This window comes from Talpa europaea (assembly GCF_964194135.1).
Source record: "Talpa europaea genome assembly, chromosome: 11".
NCBI lineage: Eukaryota > Metazoa > Chordata > Mammalia > Eulipotyphla > Talpidae > Talpa > Talpa europaea.
This window is the reverse complement of record NC_140078.1, coordinates 15,395,263-15,413,365: the sequence shown is the minus strand read 5'-3', so window position 1 is coordinate 15,413,365 and position 18,103 is coordinate 15,395,263. Positions and strand designations below refer to the sequence as shown.

The 18,103-nt window shown below is 45.1% G+C and overlaps 1 protein-coding gene across 1 annotated transcript; it reads right to left on the bottom strand.

Annotated features, from left to right (window-relative positions):
• Nucleotides 1–7,181: 7,181 nt before the first annotated feature.
• Nucleotides 7,182–17,286, bottom strand: RNF24 (ring finger protein 24; the record flags this gene model as incomplete). The annotated part of the gene is made up of 5 exons (XM_084246804.1): nt 7,182–7,320; nt 8,108–8,187; nt 12,129–12,170; nt 14,032–14,074; nt 17,144–17,286. The coding sequence occupies 5 exons, from the start codon at nt 17,284–17,286 to the stop codon at nt 7,182–7,184; spliced, it is 447 nt and encodes a 148-aa protein (XP_084102930.1).
• Nucleotides 17,287–18,103: the final 817 nt, after the last annotated feature.

Here is an 18,103-nt window from a genome sequence, read left to right as displayed (position 1 = left end):
CTGGCACCTGTTGACCTCGATGAAGGGTCTGTACAACGCAGGAAGCCCCAAGACACTGTGGCCTCCACCTCCCCTCCTCTTCGGGCGAGGGAGCCGGGATTGGGCACAGCGGGGAGGAAGGTTGCTAAGGCACAGAGGACTGGCACAGGGGGGCGGGGCTTGGGCCGGGCGCGCCGCTCCCAGATCATCCCGAGTCCTTGGCGCTCCCGGTGTCGGCCGCGTGGGGGCAGCATAGACCACAGCCCTCGGCCTGGTCCGCCGCCGCCAGCTGAAGATGGTACAGGCGCTTGTGGTTTGGTGCTGCTGGACCGCGCAGGCCTCGCAGCTGTAGGGCGCTGTAGGAATGGGGTTGGTGATTGGTGTAGCTCCTGCTTCCATGCTGCGCTCCTCCTGGCACCCTCACCCCCAGCCTCCTGGGTCACCTCCAGTCCTGGCCCACTATCCTCATCCAGGCTGCCTCCTACCACGTGACGGGTGCTCCGCCTTTCCCTCCATGGCCGCCAAAGACAGTGCCACCACCTCACTGGTGCCATAGTTGTGCTTCTCAAGCCCCATGCTACGCAGGTTCTCCCTGCTTTCTCTAGGCAGAGAACTCCGTGGTTCTGGAGGAAGCAGCAGGGAGGGAGCCGGAGCCAGCTGTTCTCTATGGAGACCTGTCCTGGGCCAGGACCTCTGCCAGCATCCTTCTAGCTGCCTGCCAGTGTACCTCCAGCTTCGGGAGATGCATGTAAATCTGCAGTCACGCTGACAGCACCTGGTTTAAGCCACTCCGTGTCTTGTCTTAGCACTTGTCTGTTCCTGTCTACTCACGTCACGGAGCCCTTCCTGTCCCCCTACAGGCTGTGTTCTTGGTCCCGACAACTCTACATGGGCTGGAGAGATGAATGTTGCCGCCTGAGTGGAATGTGATGTATGGGGGTGCTGTCTGTGAGGGCATATAGGCTTTTGGGGGAAGATTTGCTTTTGGACTGCCTGACTTTGTGTCACAGAGGCAGCTGGGGATTTGGAAAGATGTGCATGTAGGTGGGATTTTAGTGAACACCAAGGCAGAGTGAGAACAGTAGATGAGCAGAAGGAAGCAGCTGCAGGCAAAACTGAGGAGTGGTCAGGGGGGCTGGCAGGGGTGTTACTGAGGAAACAGGGAGTGGCACTCTCCAGGTTTAAAAAGGCGCCTGGTTTTGGCCCAGGGTCACGAATGGCCATGAGGGCAGAAGCCCCGAAGCTGCGACAGAAACTGACTTGTGGAGGGTCTAGTGAGGTGTGGTGCTGAAAAGCAGCCACAGGACAACTCTGGACCAGGAGATGATTTTTCGTCTAGCACAGTTGGCATGTCCAGCCTGGGATAATAAGCTAGAGGTAGGGTGTGGCCTAGATCTGCCACTATAATCCCTCTGAGCCCTGCTATCCACCCTCAGGAGACTGCTGGTCTGTCCAGCTGCATCTGCACCCTTGAGGCCAGCCTGGTGGATGGGGCCGTCCTCTGCCTTCTCCCACACTGGCGCGCTCACTGCAACCTGCACCCCCACCACAGGAGGGGCTAGGCCAGAAGCACCTCCATTACAATCACCTGATGCTGGTAACCAGCTCCATTTGAGCAGAACCACTCACCTTGACTTTCCAATTCTTGCTAAGGGGGCTTAAGTGGTGCAGGTTCCTGTTCAAGAGTATAGGCTCAACACAAAGTATTTTCAAAATCTGCTTTTTATTTACATTTAAGTCAATCACATGCATGTTATATTTCTTAAAAACGAGTAATTAGCAAAAAATGCATTAAAATTTTAAAATAGCAATTAAATATACAAAAATATAGCTTACAAAAAAACTGCGAATGTTTAAAAATATTCTGCTGCAGAATTCTTAGTGTACAAACATGTCTATGAAACCTGAGGCTCAGCGTTTCATAAACGTTCTGAGGGTGCTGCACATCTAGTAACTGATTAAATCCCGATGAGCTAAACTACAAGACAAAACTACCCCCTTCCTGGCAATGGTCCAGAGATGAGTTATCAGGAGCACTCATGGGAGTCAGGGCCATCATGGTGGGCGGGGGGCTTCCTAGCACCCACCAGCACTATTGGGGAGGGGGAGGGCAGATGGGGACTGCGCAGTTGACTGGAGGTGCAGATCCGCCAGACGATGCTGGCACGGAGCTGAGAGGAGCTCGGTCCAGTGCAGTCTCTGGACACTGGTGGGGTCCACATTATGGGTTTCCTGGAGCAGAAGGTGTTCTCAGGTCCTATAGCCACAGAAGCGAGCACTGGCATGGTGAGCCAAGAATGCAGATGTTTGGTCTAACAGTAGAGTCAACCTGCTGCATCATGTAATAATTGGGTCTCTAAAGCTGAACTAGGACAGTAACATTTACTGTACAAGCCCCTCTTTCTCTTGATAATCCACAGCACAGGGGATTCTCCACTAATCCAGCACAGACCCACAACTCATGATCTTCCATTTTTCGACAGCAGATTTCACCAGAGTTCAGACAAGCTCAAGACAGTCCCGCACAACTAATGGGCAGACACTATTGGCCAAAGGCTCACTGAGTGACAGAGGGGTGGGGCCTCACATGCAATTTCTTTTTAAGTTTCAGATCAGAGGTCAAAGTTGTACTTAGTCCTGGGGATGCCCTGGGCTGCTGCTCTGGGTGCATGGCACTAGGGAGGTGGGTGAGGACTAGGGTTTCAGTCCCTACCCTTCCCCTCAGGGCTTCCTGGAGGAAGCAACTTTAGTCTCCTGCAGGAGTGAAATGAACTTAAAATAATTAAGATTACTGGTGGGGTAATTTGTTGCTGAATGGAAAAAATACTGCATGAAGAGAAAATCAGTATGCTGTGCATCAAGATGGAGAGAATAAAGGCACAGATCCAGGACTTGAACACGACAGGTGTATCTAGAACTCATCCTGAGACTACTGAGCACCTCCAGCAACCTCGGAGACATCTGCCCCATGAAGCAAGGACGCCTTGGCCTTCGTTACTGCTGTTTCTCAAACTTGCCTCAAAAACATGAGCACTTGCCAGAGAGGCTGTGGCAGCTGTAGCCAGATGTCACTGCTGGGTGTGACTTGAAATGGGTCAAGTTGGGGAGCACCAGGGTGTCCAGGTCCCTGCAGAGGGTGCCCATTCCTGCAGCGATTACTCGAGCATCACAGATCAGAAGCACGCTCTGGAAACCGTTTGCTCTGGCATTATCTGGGTATCTGTGGTCAGGGTCAGGGAGGGATTACAGCTTGTGATTTGTATAGAAAACTAGAATTCTGGTATGCTGCAGTCAATAAAAAATAAGCTACTGAAAAGGAACGTGATTCCAAAGATCCCCCAGTCCTGGGCTCACCTTTAAGACAATCCGACTTCTGAGGTGGTCTTTCCCACACGAAGTGTCCGGTATCACATAAACAAAAAGGAGAAAAGCTTACACGTGTGTGCACACATGTATGTGTAATTTGTACATGCAGAAATGATCTCTGAAACACCACAAACACAGTGGGTGAGAAGCTGCTCAGATGCAAGGAAGACTAAAATGTATAAACATGTTACATGACTCGTGAATCGTGGAAGCCTATGAAAAATACTAAAGCAATATTCAGCACTGAGCAACCAAACTGGGGAGTGCTGTGGGCAAAGGCAGTTGGAGAGGACTATGGCAGGTCAGAAGAAAAGGGAGCCGGATGAACACAGACCCTGGGGAAAGTGCCCACACCCCAGGAGGTTGACGCTGGGGTTCTGTTTCTGCAGACCAGGAGTCTCAAGCATCCTGCATGGCGTTACCCAGTATCAGTAGCACCCAGCACCCCAGGCCTGCAGGATGAGGGGCATTAATTCTCACAAGAACCAGTAAGGACACAGTACAATCCCGGGATGACTGATACGGAATAGGCTTTGAGAGGTTAACCTGTGGGAGGGCACGTAGCTGGTGAGTGGCAAGTCACTGAGTGCACACTCAGCGCAGCACTCTGGGGGTGCCTCTCTGTTTCAAAAGAAAAGTCATTAGTCGCTCAGAGTAGCTTAATGGAGTGGACTCAGGCCAGGGAGATGACATGCTTTGGAGTGGGGTTGTGGAAGGGTTTGGGGACCTGCGGGGCTTGGCACTGAGGACAAGGATCTTTATGTCAACACTTGTTGAGAACAGGGTATTTGACTTGTGGAGCGAGGGCCCCTGTACCCTCGAGTCCAGGCTTCCCATCTGGTCATTTCTGACTTGTCCTCCCCAGCTAGACAAGCACAGGCTATAGGAATTTACCTGCTAGGGACAGGCCTGCCACGTCATGTGGCAAGGGAAAGTGGCAGGTGACACCGCCTAGTGTCAAGGCTACTCACCCGGGAATCAAGTCAGGCTGATTCAGGGGTACCTCTGCAACTAGGTAATGATTCAGCTACCTGTGGCGTCCACATGGGGCCCAAGTTCTCCACTAAACACACACCACGCTTCACCCAATCTTTGAGCTGCTTAAGACACATTGAAGACAAATCATGTCACCAGTCAGTGGCCCCCACTGTGTACCAGGACCCCCACGACTGAAGATTAGCAAAGGTCACGAACATCTTGGAGATGTGGACAGGGCAGCCTCACCTCTCTCACTGCGAGGTGTGAGCCGCAGACAATAATATGAAGGCTCCTCAGCTCATTAAAAAACATTCTGGGCAGAGATTTAACCTTGTCCTTCACGCGAACCTGACTTTAATCAGGCGCTGAAGTAAACCCAGCCATCAGTTATAGCAGCACAGGAAGCAGACGTGGGTGTGACCACATTCTGCTTATGTTGATGAGAATCATGGGAATGACTGAGCGACACTGGCCAAGCTGCAGCAGGACAAGCCAAGGGGGAGTGGACACCCCGCTTCAGGGTCCAGCCCCACCCCACCCTGATGGGGAAGCTGCATTTTCAAAAGCCCTCCACCTTTACCTGTGTTGAGGTTGGGTCAAAGGTGCCTCATGGGACAAAGCCCGTGCGCGATGGCGCGCAGCGGAGAGTACCCCGCCTTCTCGGGCTTTCGACTGACGGCTGGAACTACCTGGCTTCTGCTCCTTGTTCTGTGCTGGCACCAACCACCTCACTTGCCTTTAGCTGTGACACAGTGAGATGAATTAATCTACTTCCCTGTAAGTACAAGGACTTGGTGAGATTCTTTGGTGCTGATGCAGAGGGACAGAAAGCCTGCAACGGAAAGACTAATCCTACAAAACCTGTGAATTAAAATAATCTGCAGTAGAGAACACACGAATTTCTCTTTTGAGGGGAAAATTTTTCTATTGGAACCCACATGAAGAGATGACATTTGTGCCAAGCCTGTTTCTGAAACTGGTCACATTTTACTGTAAACTGGGTGCCATGCAGCACTCAACGCTATTGTGCTACAAACCCAGGAACAGGGTGGGAGTAGCATGTACAAACCGTTCCTTTCACGGGGGCCACACGGGCTAAGGCTTTCACATACAAACACACCAGGCCTCCCGCGCCCTGTGCAAGCAGCAGTCTGGTCAGCCTGCCACGGGCAGGTCGCACACAGGAAAGAGCCAATCTGACCCACTGGATTTGTAATTTTCCAAACTGGATTCTGCCCAGCACTTTTCCAGGTGAATGAGAATTTTCCTTCTCATTTGACCCCAACCTCCCGAGCCAAGGACAGGTTTCCTTTCCCATTCTAAGAAGGTAGAGGCTGGATTCCAGAAAAAAATTCCTGGAGACAGGCCATGACAGAGCAGCAAAGCTCCCTCCATCCCTATCCCGACACAGCCTGTATTTCCAACAAGAAACCACCCCCCACACACCTGTGGGCCGGTGAAGCCTCTGGACCTGCGACGGGCGGCGGATAGCAGGGGTATGGACAATGACTTTCTCTCTGACCCAGTGCTGCTTCCCATAGCTAATTTATACAACAGTCACGAATCCTAATGGACTCCGAGTCATTTCTAGAAAAGTTGGACAGAAAGAACCAAAGAGCAGCATGCATTTCTCTCCTATAAAGACACTGTCAATTAGTTATCCAAGTCCAAACACTGAGGCACACACCACTGGGTACACAGCCCTGCAGGAGCTTCCAGAACTATTTACAATTCAAGTGGATCCCGGCTTCACACGTACCAGGGATCTTATTTGGAATACCTTAAATCGTTAAAAAGCCAATGACAGGCATTTTGTTTTAAGTTGAAACCGGGAGAAGAGGACAGGGGACGGGAGGAAGGAGGGGGAAGGAGGGGTCCGCACTCTCCTCTCAGCTCGCGGGGCCAGGACTGGCCATTCTCGGAAAGCTGCTCTTCTCCGGATCTGCGCAAAGGGCTCATGGTGACATCCTTGAGGCAGTGGGCCGGGCCAGCAGCTACGCCGACCCGCACTGTGGGTGTGGGGCGTGGACAGCACCCGCGGGCTCCCCGGGTCACACAGGGACAGCATGGGCTCGGGCTCTCCCCATGCGGGGGCTCCTCATGGGTGGCTTGGCTGCACCCCACTGTCGAGGAGGGGTAAATAAGAGGAAATGGCTTCTGACCAGGCCTTTCCAAGTACAGCTAATGTTTCTAGCTCAGATGATTTGATAAACGAGTGTCGTGAACTTGAGGGAGGGAAGGCGGTGAGGGGAACCGCTGCTCTGGTGTGACCAAAGCGCTGGGTTTCCCAGCTGGCCTTAGCAAAGGAATGTAACAGGAGCAGCCTGTTGGCATTGCCTCACCAACTACTGGTGCCTGGTCATGCTTTGGCTGAGGTAACCGCTGGTTTTAGTTGGCTCGGGGGCTGCCGGGAGGGTCTGCTGCGGCAAAGGCATGCACGGTCTGTAGAGAAGCTCGTCTGTTCTCAGGGTCGGGGTGGTGCTAAGGACCTGCCCTTAGTTCCCTTCTCTGACACTTGTGTTTATCTTCCCTTCTGCCTGATAAGGATTCACCTTGCCGTGGAGAGAAGTGTCTGGGAGACAGAGTACAATGGAGTTAGCGAGAGACCCCATGAAGTTTCTTGAGCCAAACCCGAAGGCTCACCGACGACTCTGCTCTTGGCATGGGGTAGTGTCAGAGTGCTTTGGTTGTCACTAGACCCAGATGTTTGGGTTCCAAGCTTAGCTGGCCCAAGAGTTCTTCATGAGACAAAGGAAGTGGCAGCTGGTGCCCCAGGTAGAGCAGCCAGCACAGAGACCGCTTGTGTTCCTCCTGGCTCCACGCGGACGTCGGACCGCAACAGTCTGACCTTTGATGAACTATACAATGTTCTCTGCCCCGGGGAGGGGCCCCTGCGGGGGTCCTCGGTCCTGCTTACTGTGCAACTGGGCCAGCTGCAGAACTGGCATGTTGCACAATGGACACACTTTCCTGACCTCCAGCCACTTAATAAGGCACCTGCAGAAGGAAACAACACATACAGGAGGGAAGACGTCAGCCCCGTGCTCCTGAAACCCCCTGCCCACATCTTGCTGCTGCCCTGCCAGAGGAACACATCTGATGCGTGTGCGTGTGTGTTTATGTGTGTGTGTGTGTGTGTGTGTGAGCGAGCAAGCGAGCGAGAGAGAGAGACGCTGGCTGTCACGGAGCTCCCTGACTGGATGGGAAAGCATTTTACCTCTGGAGGAACCAGAGCCTCTGCCTTTCCAAAGAAGGTACCGTGAAGCCTCAGCAGCGTGCCCTACCCTCAGTTAACCATGTCTTCTCAGAGTAAAGTGCAGTGAGCAGGGAGGAAGGAAACAGAAGTAGAATTTTCTAATGGAAAAAATAAAACACACATGATTGCAAGAGAAGGGAATATTAATCTCTCTGCAGAAAGGGGGAGCAGATGGCCCAACACTACCATTTACATTTAGACTTTATTTTGATTTCAAGTAACTATGGTTTAGGAAATGGAGCTCTTATTGGAAAATTCCAGTTGAATAGCTGTTCATAGCTGGGCTCCAAGGAGGTACGGGCTTGTCTGGCTCTCTGCCCGAAGTCCTGCTGTGGTGGTCATGTTCCACCACCCTGATGCCACCTGACATCACGTACACACATATGCTCCACCCAGCAGGTCTTTTCTGCTTCACAGACCAATCATGAGGTCAGCAAGCTTGTTGGCAAGGCCCCAGAGCCCGTAAGTAAGCTGAATCTACCTCAAACTCCGGTCCCTTTAAATAATTCCACACCAATCAATACTTACTTTCTGTGGAAGGCATGCTTACATGGACAAATCCCCAACTCATCTCGAGGCTTGAAGTCTTCTAGACACACAGCACAGAGCTGAAAGATAATATCACATGTGAGATAAGTGTCTGCTAAGCACTCTTACAGGCCACAAGGTAAAGTGCAGAAGCCCTTGAGGTCCAGCCATTTGAAGGAGCTTACAAGGTCTCATAACTGGTTAAGTGAAAGGAACAGGCATGTGTGGGTAGGTTTTTCTAAAGAAGAGCCAGCCTCCTGTTCTTCCTGTCACCTAGCTCAAGATGGAGGGCAGACAGGAGAAGACAGAAAGCAGAGGCAGCTACCTTTACCCCCCCTCCCCCCCGCATCAGCAGAGTCTATCTTAGGCTTGTCCTTACTACTTAGGCTGACATAATAATGTCATCTTTCTGTGCTGTGTGGAGGGGCTGACTCTGCCTGCTCAGCAGCACAGCCCTGAGGGAGCTGCGTGCAGCCTGGTACAGGCCCCAGGGTTCTCAGATTTTGCACCAGGGCAGAGCCCACAGTGACGTACTTTTTTATAGTTCCTGGGGCCCCTCACTATGGCACTAGCCTTTGTCAGTGTCAATCCTTATCCTATAAAAAGTCATTCCAGAATCACAGAATTTAAACTTAGGAAAATTTCCTGGACTCCTCTTTGATAGGTGGCTAGGCTCTCCAGTGGAAGAGTCTACTGCTTGAAAGCAGGCCTTCTCTTTCATGCCCGGAGGCCGATTTCTAACTTTTTGGGCACTTACCAGTACCCATGGAGACCAGGTAGCATTGTGTTTATCCAATTTGCAGATGAGCAAACAGAAACACACAACAGTAACTACAGGCCATTAGCCAGTGATTGGACCTGGCTGGGGACCCAGGACTGTCACACCTATGTGCTGCTGTCCTACTTCTGCCTTCTGTCCTCTACCCAAGTCTGGACTGAACCACCCCTGATTGCCTCTCTGTCTATCCCCAGGAATTCTGGTTCAACTCATCACCACTTCTTGCCCGGTGTGCTGACACAGCCTTCCCCGTTGCCTGTTTTGTGGCCTGCATCATGTAATTTCATCTTCTCAGGTTAGGTGTCATGCCTGAGTGGGACACGCGGCTGTTCATGCCCTGTGGCCAGTGCTGTGATTGTTGGTTTTCCAACACCCTTCTCCAGGGAGTTCCCAGAGCCTGTGTGTACAGCAGACAGGATCTTCAAGGAGGAGATGGGCACTGTCTTCACAGATTGGGCCTTACTGCAGAGACAGCAGGAGAGGGAAGAGGGCGGGGCAGATGGCTGGCGTTGGCTCCGTCCCCCACTAGCTGCATGACATGTTAGGTGCTGCCTCTGAAGCTCTGTTCCTTCCTCTATAAAATGAGGACACTATATGCCCCATTCCCCTCAGAGGGCTGAGAGCCCGGGACGGAAGGGCGAGGGGACAGTAAGACAGTCTACCAACACCACTTGTTCTTACTCATGTTTAACTTTTGTGATGGGAGCACTATTTTCAAGCTTATTTTTGTTCTCTGGAGCCAGGCTGAGAATACGCTGCGGGTAAAGATGAGAAACTAACAGTTTCAACCTCAGGGTGCGCTTTTTGGGACTCAGCTTCCTAACTGTAAAGGAGGAATGATATTGCTAGCTCCCAGACTATGTGAATAGGTCATCTGGCCTTAAATACTGTTTCCCTTCTAGCACAGCCTTCTCCTGAAACAGGGTCAGGACCATTGCTCTATCCTCTGGCAATTCAGTGCTGATCCTACCAAAGGGCAGAGAGTTGGACAAGTCAGTCTCACTTGCTTATTTTCAGGATTAAAATTAGATTCTAAGCCTTTTCAAAATAGTTACTATTTGAAATAGTAACTTATTTGAAACATAATGTGCTATTATGTTCTTTTTTTAAAAGATTTATTTTTATTATTTATTTGTATTTAATTTATTTATACAAGCACTGGGTACAGTCAGAAGCGGGAGGGTGAGAGAATTCACCAGAGCCAGAGCGGGGAGCAGAGCAGGCAGAAGGACCGAAGTACACTGCTGAGGGGAGCAGCGGGTGGCAGGAGAGGTCTGCGCGCCATGTGGGACCCTCCTCTGGTGGCCGGGGAGCAGCCGGGGATCGAACCGGCACTGCAGAGGCTGCAGGCAGCTTCGCAATCCAGCTCTCAACCACTGCGCCACCGGGGAGGCCTGCTATTATGTTCTTAAACAAATTCTAAAACTATAGAGTCCTAGAGGGAGAAAGAGTACAACGCAGAAAAAATTTTAGGAAATAACGGCGGAAAATATCCCAATCTTGGTGAAAGACAAACCTACATTTTATGAAGATAAGTCTCAAACAAGATAAATCCAAAGAAATCCATGCTCAGACATATACTCAAATCGCTAAAACTAAAGAAACTAACCAGAGAAAAATGATGCATTACTGCTAGGAAATCAATGATTGAAATGACTGTGAAGTTCTTTGCAGAAACCATGGAGGCCAGAAGGAAGTAACACAACCTTTTAAAAGTGCTGAAAGAAAACAACTGTCGGGCCTCCCCTGGTGGCGCAGTGGTTGAGCGCTGGGCTGTGAAGCTGCCCGCTGCCTCTGCAGCGCCGGTTCGATCCCCGGCCGCGGGCAAGGGTCCCACATGACGCACAGACCTCTCCTGCCACGCCTGCTGCTCCCCTCAGCAGTGTACTTCATCAGTCTGCCTGTTCTGTTCCCCACTCTGGCTCTGGTGAATTCTCTCACCCTCCTGCACTTCTGACTGTACCCAGTGCTTGAATAAATAAATCTTAAAAAACAAAAACAAAAAAAACTGCCAACCTGTGTAAAATATTCTGACTTTTTGAATATGTAAATATTACCTCCTTAGCGTCATTTTTCTTAGTGTGGCTCTATTTCCTAGACTGGTGTCTTAAGAGGTGTGCAGTAGGATAAACACACTTTTGGATTTAAGTTACAAGCATAACAACATGGTAGATATCTGTGAACCAAACATGCAACCTCATCACTAAACATGAAGGATTCAAACCTCCCTATATATTCTTCCCTGTTTGGTTCCTCTGTCTCACTTCCCCAAACCTGTAACTCTATGAAGCAACCATTGCCTTTTTTGTATCACTGACAAGAAGGGAACTACTGGGAACATTTCTAAGGGTGAAACAGGTGTAAATTCATTTTAAGTAGAAAAACTAAACTATCTCATATATAGCATGGACGGTAAACAGCATCCTACTTCATACTGCTATTAAATCTCAAATTGGCACCATCCCTATTAAAAATGAACCATTTGGGTCTCCCCAAATGGTGGTACAGCGGTTGAGCGCTGGGTTGCGAAGCTGCCCGCAGCCTCTGCGCCACCGGTTCGATCCCCGGCTGATCCCCGGCCACTGGAGGAGGGTCCCGCATGGCGCAGACCTCTCCTGCCGCCCGTTGCTCCCCTCAGCAGTGTACTTCGGTCTTTCTGCCTGCTCTGCTCCCTGCTCTGGCTCTGGTGAATTCTCTCACCCTCCTGCGCTTCTGACTGTGCCCAGCGCTAGCATAAATCAATCAATCAATCTTTTAAAAAAATAAAATAAAAATGAATCATTTAGGGGCCTCCCTGGTGTGGCACAAAGGGTTAAGACACAAGCTATGAAGCTATCCGCAACAACTACAGCACGAGTTCGATCCCCGGCCAGGGAGTTACCCACATGGCGCAGCAGACCCCTCCTGACTTACCTGCTGCTCCCCTCAGCAGTGTACTTCAATCTGACTCTTCTGTTCCCCACTCTGTCTCTGGTGAGTCCTCTCAACCCACACCTCTGGCCTGAACCCCAGCTCTTGTATAAATAAATAAATACATCTTAAAAAAAAATTAAGTTACTTTCTAAAAGCTTTCACACAATTGATTTCTATGTGACCTTACCCTCAAATACTCTATTAAACTGATCAAAAATAAGCCTAATTTGTTTTCAGCTTCTGAAAATCAAGATGTTCAAGGATACCACAGCATAGCATTCTATTAGAAAATGGCTCAAGAAAAGGTTAAAATATTTATAGGTACCTTACCTCATGTAAATTCAGTTCTTTTACTTTCTCTTTTAATATAACCTGTAAGACAAAAGTATGTTCTTATGTCCATATAAATATATAATTAAAAAATTTCTCATTATACTCACAAATATTTTTCTTTTGTGTATATAGCTCATTTTCCCTCATATTCAATATTGGAGAGAATCTCTTTTATAGTTTGAGACAGAACATTTAAGCAACATTCTTTTAACTTGAGCAACGATGCAAAAGTCTCCTGAAAAGCAATTTTAAGATCTCTTTGAGAACAGATTAAATTTTGGGAAAAGACATTTATACATGCCCATCAGGACTAAGTTCAAAAAATGAGGGGGAAATAAATGAGGTCAATTGCCTCATCAATCAATAAATACAGCACTAGCTGATGGGACTGAGTTACTTGTAATTTATAAAACACAAAAAAAAGTTAGGTCAATTTTACTTTGGGAAGTTTTGCTTACTATAATAGATCATTATTATCAGAAAATATCAGTTTTACTCAGAAAAAGGGCTTAAAATTCACCCAGATGCTATCCTGAGTTTGAAGTCAACAAATTTTACTTGATATTCAAGAAGAGCTAAGTTATTTCCTTAAAGAACAAACCAGTGAAGATATGTATAAGGACTAAGGGTTAATAGCAATGATCCAAATATCTGGATCAACTGAGACAAAAAGACCAAACATCAGTTAAAAGGAATGCCTAGTAATAGGACAGATTACTACATAAAAAGGAAATTTCTGAGAATTAACTTACTAGAGTTATTTCATCTCAATGATATTTAGAGAAAATCTTTTAAATTTTGAATCCTACATTCCTGAATCAAAAGTAGCTTTGAGGGCAAATCACACTTTCAGAAATCACAATCAGAAGTGATCATCCAGCTATGTAGGAATCAACTAAATTTTCAACTCAGTATTCTTTTTTAGTATTCAGTATTCTTTTTCAAACTTTTCATCTTTCTTGTGACTTTACTAAGTCTATTAGTCAGTGAGGGAGATCTTTCTTATATGTAAACCTTACATACAAATATCTTATATGTAAGGTTTATGAATTGAGACAAAAAGATTCATTCATTTAGAAAACTAAAACATGCAATTCTATGTATGAATCCCATATGAGACCTATGGCCAAGAATCTAGGGTTACCTATGGACATTAATGTGGGCATTTAAGAAACTCACTAGAGTCCAGATTTTACTAAATACAAAGATGGGCAAAAAGGTATATAATCCTAAAATCGTGAAATGGTCTATAATGTCTGCCACTGACTCAAACTGTTTTGACTCAGACTCAAACTAAAGTTTGAAAAAGGAATCCTAAGGACACAAGAATAATCTCATGTTTTGGACTAAAAGAAAACTAAGAAAAACAAATTTTACTTGGTCTTCAAGAAAAGTTATTAACTTAAAGAACAAACCAGTGAAGAGCTGTACAAGGGCTAAAGGTTAATGGCAATGATCCAAGCATCTGGACTTTTAGCCATGGGAAATGAACTAACATTTAAAGCCAAAGGGATGGAAATGAGAACATTATAACACAGCTAGTTATTTCCAAGGAAGTGGTCTTTCCTTCTACTGGAGAAGGAGGTAAAACATTTATTTAACTGCATCTCTGAACGCCAGTGGGAGTTCATAGCAATAATATTAAGGATTATTAGCTATAGCATTTCCCTTTAGCAAAAGGCTGGCTAAAGTTACTTGTTAAATTGTATTATATCACCTGAAATTCTATAATATCAAGGATACGTAAAGTGAAGTTAATTTACTTTGTATCGCAAATGGGCAAATGAAATGCTAAAATGCACACAAATCCACTCCTAGTTAAAATACAAGTGGAAATCTGAGTTCTCATTTTTTGGTTAAAAAAATGGTGATCAAAGTCAATCTGAAATATATTTCTCACCTGTTTGTAGGCATAAAATTCTTTATGTGCTTGATGTCTTAGCCTAAAAGACAGAAATGAGCAATGTGATATTTGAGGTATCCAACATAACACTTTAAAAAAAATGCTGAATTTTGTTATTAATTAATATATGGTTTAAAATCCAGAATCATTATCCTGGAACATATCCAAATAACATATCTGTACTATGTTATGACAAAGTGCAGTGAACCATAAAATGTTACCCAAATATAAGTTCTAGAGAAATCTCATTAAAACAAAATCTCAATATATTAATGAAGCCTCAATTCTTTGTATGATGATAATCCATGTTTGAATATTCTAAATCATATATTTAATTAAAAAATTTAAAATATATCCAATAGTAAATAAAAACTTTGAGTACAGATATACATACAACAGTATCACTATCACCCAGTTCAATATTTAGAACATTTCCAGCACCCCTGTAATGATTTGCTTAATCATTAAAAGGAATATAATGAGCTAAAATTGTGCTGCACAACTTATTTCTCAAAAAAAATTACACAGAATCACAATTGACATAGTAATAAAATGCATAATGTGAGCAACACATTTTAGAATACTTTTTTAAATGTAAAAAAAAAGTTTCTCCTGACTGCTATAATTATTATATAAGTATTATTTCTTTGACCATCACCAAAAAATTATTACGCAACCAGCATATCTTTGAGATAGAAGAAATGATTATATTTTGTAAGAATATCAGGAAAGGGCCTCCCCGGTGGCGCAGCGGTTGAGCGCTGGACTGCGAAGCTGCCCGCAGCCTCAGCAGCACCAGTTTGATCCCCTGCCTGGGGTGAGGGTCCCACAAGGCGGCGCAGACCTCTCCTGCCGCCCGCTGCTCCCCTCAGCAGTGTACTTCAGTCCTTCTGCCTGCTCTGCTCCCCGCTCTGGCTCTGGTGAATTCTCTCACCCTCCCGCGCTTCTGATTGTACCCAGTGCTTGTATAAATCAATCAATCAATCAATCTTGTATAAATAAATAAATCTTTAAAAAAAAAAAGAATATCAGGAAAGATTTATTTTCTATCAAGATTGTAAACTGAACTCATTCAAATCTGACTATCAGTAAGTGCTCCAAAACACAGGTGGCAATAATGAATTGTATGAAAGTTATTGATGATGATGTCCATCGTAACTATAGTCATATACTAGGCAAACACTAAAAGTTATTAGATGTGTAACTGTTTAATCAAATTTAATTTTCTACTCTTTCATTCTATAAAGTTCATTGAAGAAAAGAGCATAAAAATTTTGACAGTTTCAGTTTTGGCTTTGAAAATTAGGCCCTCATTTAAGAGAAATATGCTTGCTTAAATAATTATGAACCAATCAGTTGGCTAAATCTATTACTCCCTCAAAGTGAGGTGTTACCCTTCTTCACTTGTCTGTACTTGTGCTGCAGGGCCTAGTTTACTGTATGTAAATGATAATAGTTTGCTACTTTTAATATTTCAAATGTTAAGTGTTTTATGCAAATAATCAGTTTGATGATAAATAGAAGCTTAACATCTTGAGAGACAACAAAAATCTGTTTAAAGACTTTGCTTTTGGGCCTCTCCGGTGGCGCAGTGGTTGAGCGCTGGGTTGCGAAGCTGCCTGCAGCCTCTGCAGTGCCGGTTCGATCCCCGGCTGCTCCCCGGCCACCAGAGGAGGGTCCCACATGGTGCAGCAGACCTCTCCTGCCGCCCGCTGCTCCCCTCAGCAGTGTACTTCAGTCCTTCTGCCTGCTCTGCTCCCCGCTCTGGCTCTGGTGAATTCTCTCACCCTCCCGCGCTTCTGATTGTACCCAGTGCTTGTATAAATCAATCAATCAATCAATCTTGTATAAATAAATAAATCTTTAAAAAAAAAAAAGAATATCAGGAAAGATTTATTTTCTATCAAGATTGTAAACTGAACTCATTCAAATCTGACTATCAGTAAGTGCTCCAAAACACAGGTGGCAATAATGAATTGTATGAAAGTTATTGATGATGATGTCCATCGTAACTATAGTCATATACTAGGCAAACACTAAAAGTTATTAGATGTGTAACTGTTTAATCAAATTTAATTTTCTACTCTTTCATTCTATAAAGTTCATTGAAGAAAAGAGCATAAAAATTTTGACAGTTTCAGTTTTGGCTTTGAAAATTAGGCCCTCATTTAAGAGAAATATGCTTGCTTAAATAATTATGAACCAATCAGTTGGCTAAATCTATTACTCCCTCAAAGTGAGGTGTTACCCTTCTTCACTTGTCTGTACTTGTGCTGCAGGGCCTAGTTTACTGTATGTAAATGATAATAGTTTGCTACTTTTAATATTTCAAATGTTAAGTGTTTTATGCAAATAATCAGTTTGATGATAAATAGAAGCTTAACATCTTGAGAGACAACAAAAATCTGTTTAAAGACTTTGCTTTTGGGCCTCTCCGGTGGCGCAGTGGTTGAGCGCTGGGTTGCGAAGCTGCCTGCAGCCTCTGCAGTGCCGGTTCGATCCCCGGCTGCTCCCCGGCCACCAGAGGAGGGTCCCACATGGCGCAGCAGACCTCTCCTGCCGCCCGCTGCTCCCCTCAGCAGTGTACTTCGGTCCCTCTGCCTGCTCTGCTCCCCGCTCTGGCTCTGGTGAATTCTCTCACCCTCCCGCGCTTCTGACTGTACCCAGTGCGTGTATAAATAAATAAATAAATCTTTAAAAAAAAAATATAAACAAATACAATTAAAAAAAAAATAAAGACTTTGCTTTTGTCTTGGACATTGTTTTCTGATTCCTAATGACATTAGCTAACAATGATGTAAGATCCTCTTATAAGAGTGAAATCTATAAAAGTAAATCCAGTTTTGGGGAAAATGACTAAGTGTATCTGGATCAATGGCTACTAGGTTGGAAAAACAAATGAGGACAATTTTTCTCCTATGGAGTAAAATACATCAGCATTGAAGGATTCATGAGTTGTTTAAAATGTATTTTGTTGTTTAGTAGTTCACATATGATAATTTTAGAAGATTTGCTAATTCATTATACTTACAAAATTTTTTAATCTAAGAGCAGAAAGTTGATTATTGTTTAACATATTTTGAAGTAATGTAGAATGAAAATTGATTACCTAATCAAATAGCAACAGAATAGCAAACTAAGGATGAAGACAAATATAGCCGTGCCAAAAACCACAATATATATGTTGAGAGGCAAATTCTGGAATCCAATATTAGGCATCCTGAAATTGTAATGTGGGAAATCCGAGCTCATGGATGAACTGTGGAGGAAGAATAGAAAAAAAATTAGGTAGAAAAATTAAGAACCGAGATAGCATTCTTTGTACTTGTATAGAGGCAGAATTTTTCTAAGGTTTAATATCATCTGAAACATACAATAGACAAAGGGTTATATTCTTGTCATTCGTTTATCATGCCACAAATAGTTTATTTAGTACCTACTATGTACCTGGCACTATCACAAAAACTAAGGATCCTAAGAAGCTTTACAAGTTACATTCATTCACAAAAAGATATTTCACTGAAATAATGCCAGTAACCAATAAACATGAAAGAGTTCAACCTCAAAGAAATGTAAAAAACCAAAAAGACAAGTTTTAAGATTTATCAAGTACTTTAATCTTGTAGTGACAATATTTATAATGATGATATTTTGGAAATAACCTGGATATCTTACAAGAGGTAATAATTAAGTAATTATGTAATGTTACCATATTATAAGGTTATGAAAATCTATCTTTTCAATAAATTTAACATCAAGGGGATGTAAAGATATGTGGGGAAAGCTAATCAGGATATAAAAGATGATCCCAATTTTTAAACAGTTGAAAAAAGGTGGGTAAACATGCACATATGTATATGTACACGTACATATGGTGGGGAGGAGGGGGCAGAAAATGCCTGAGAATCAACATATGAAAATGTTAACATTGCCTTGTGGTTTACTAGTCATTTTAGTAAGTCAGGCCCAGTTTTAAGCAATTTACTGTCATTATTTTACTTAATTCTCACATAAAATTTCCATAGGTGGGTACCGTAATTTCTCCCCATTTTACCCAAAAGGATTCAAA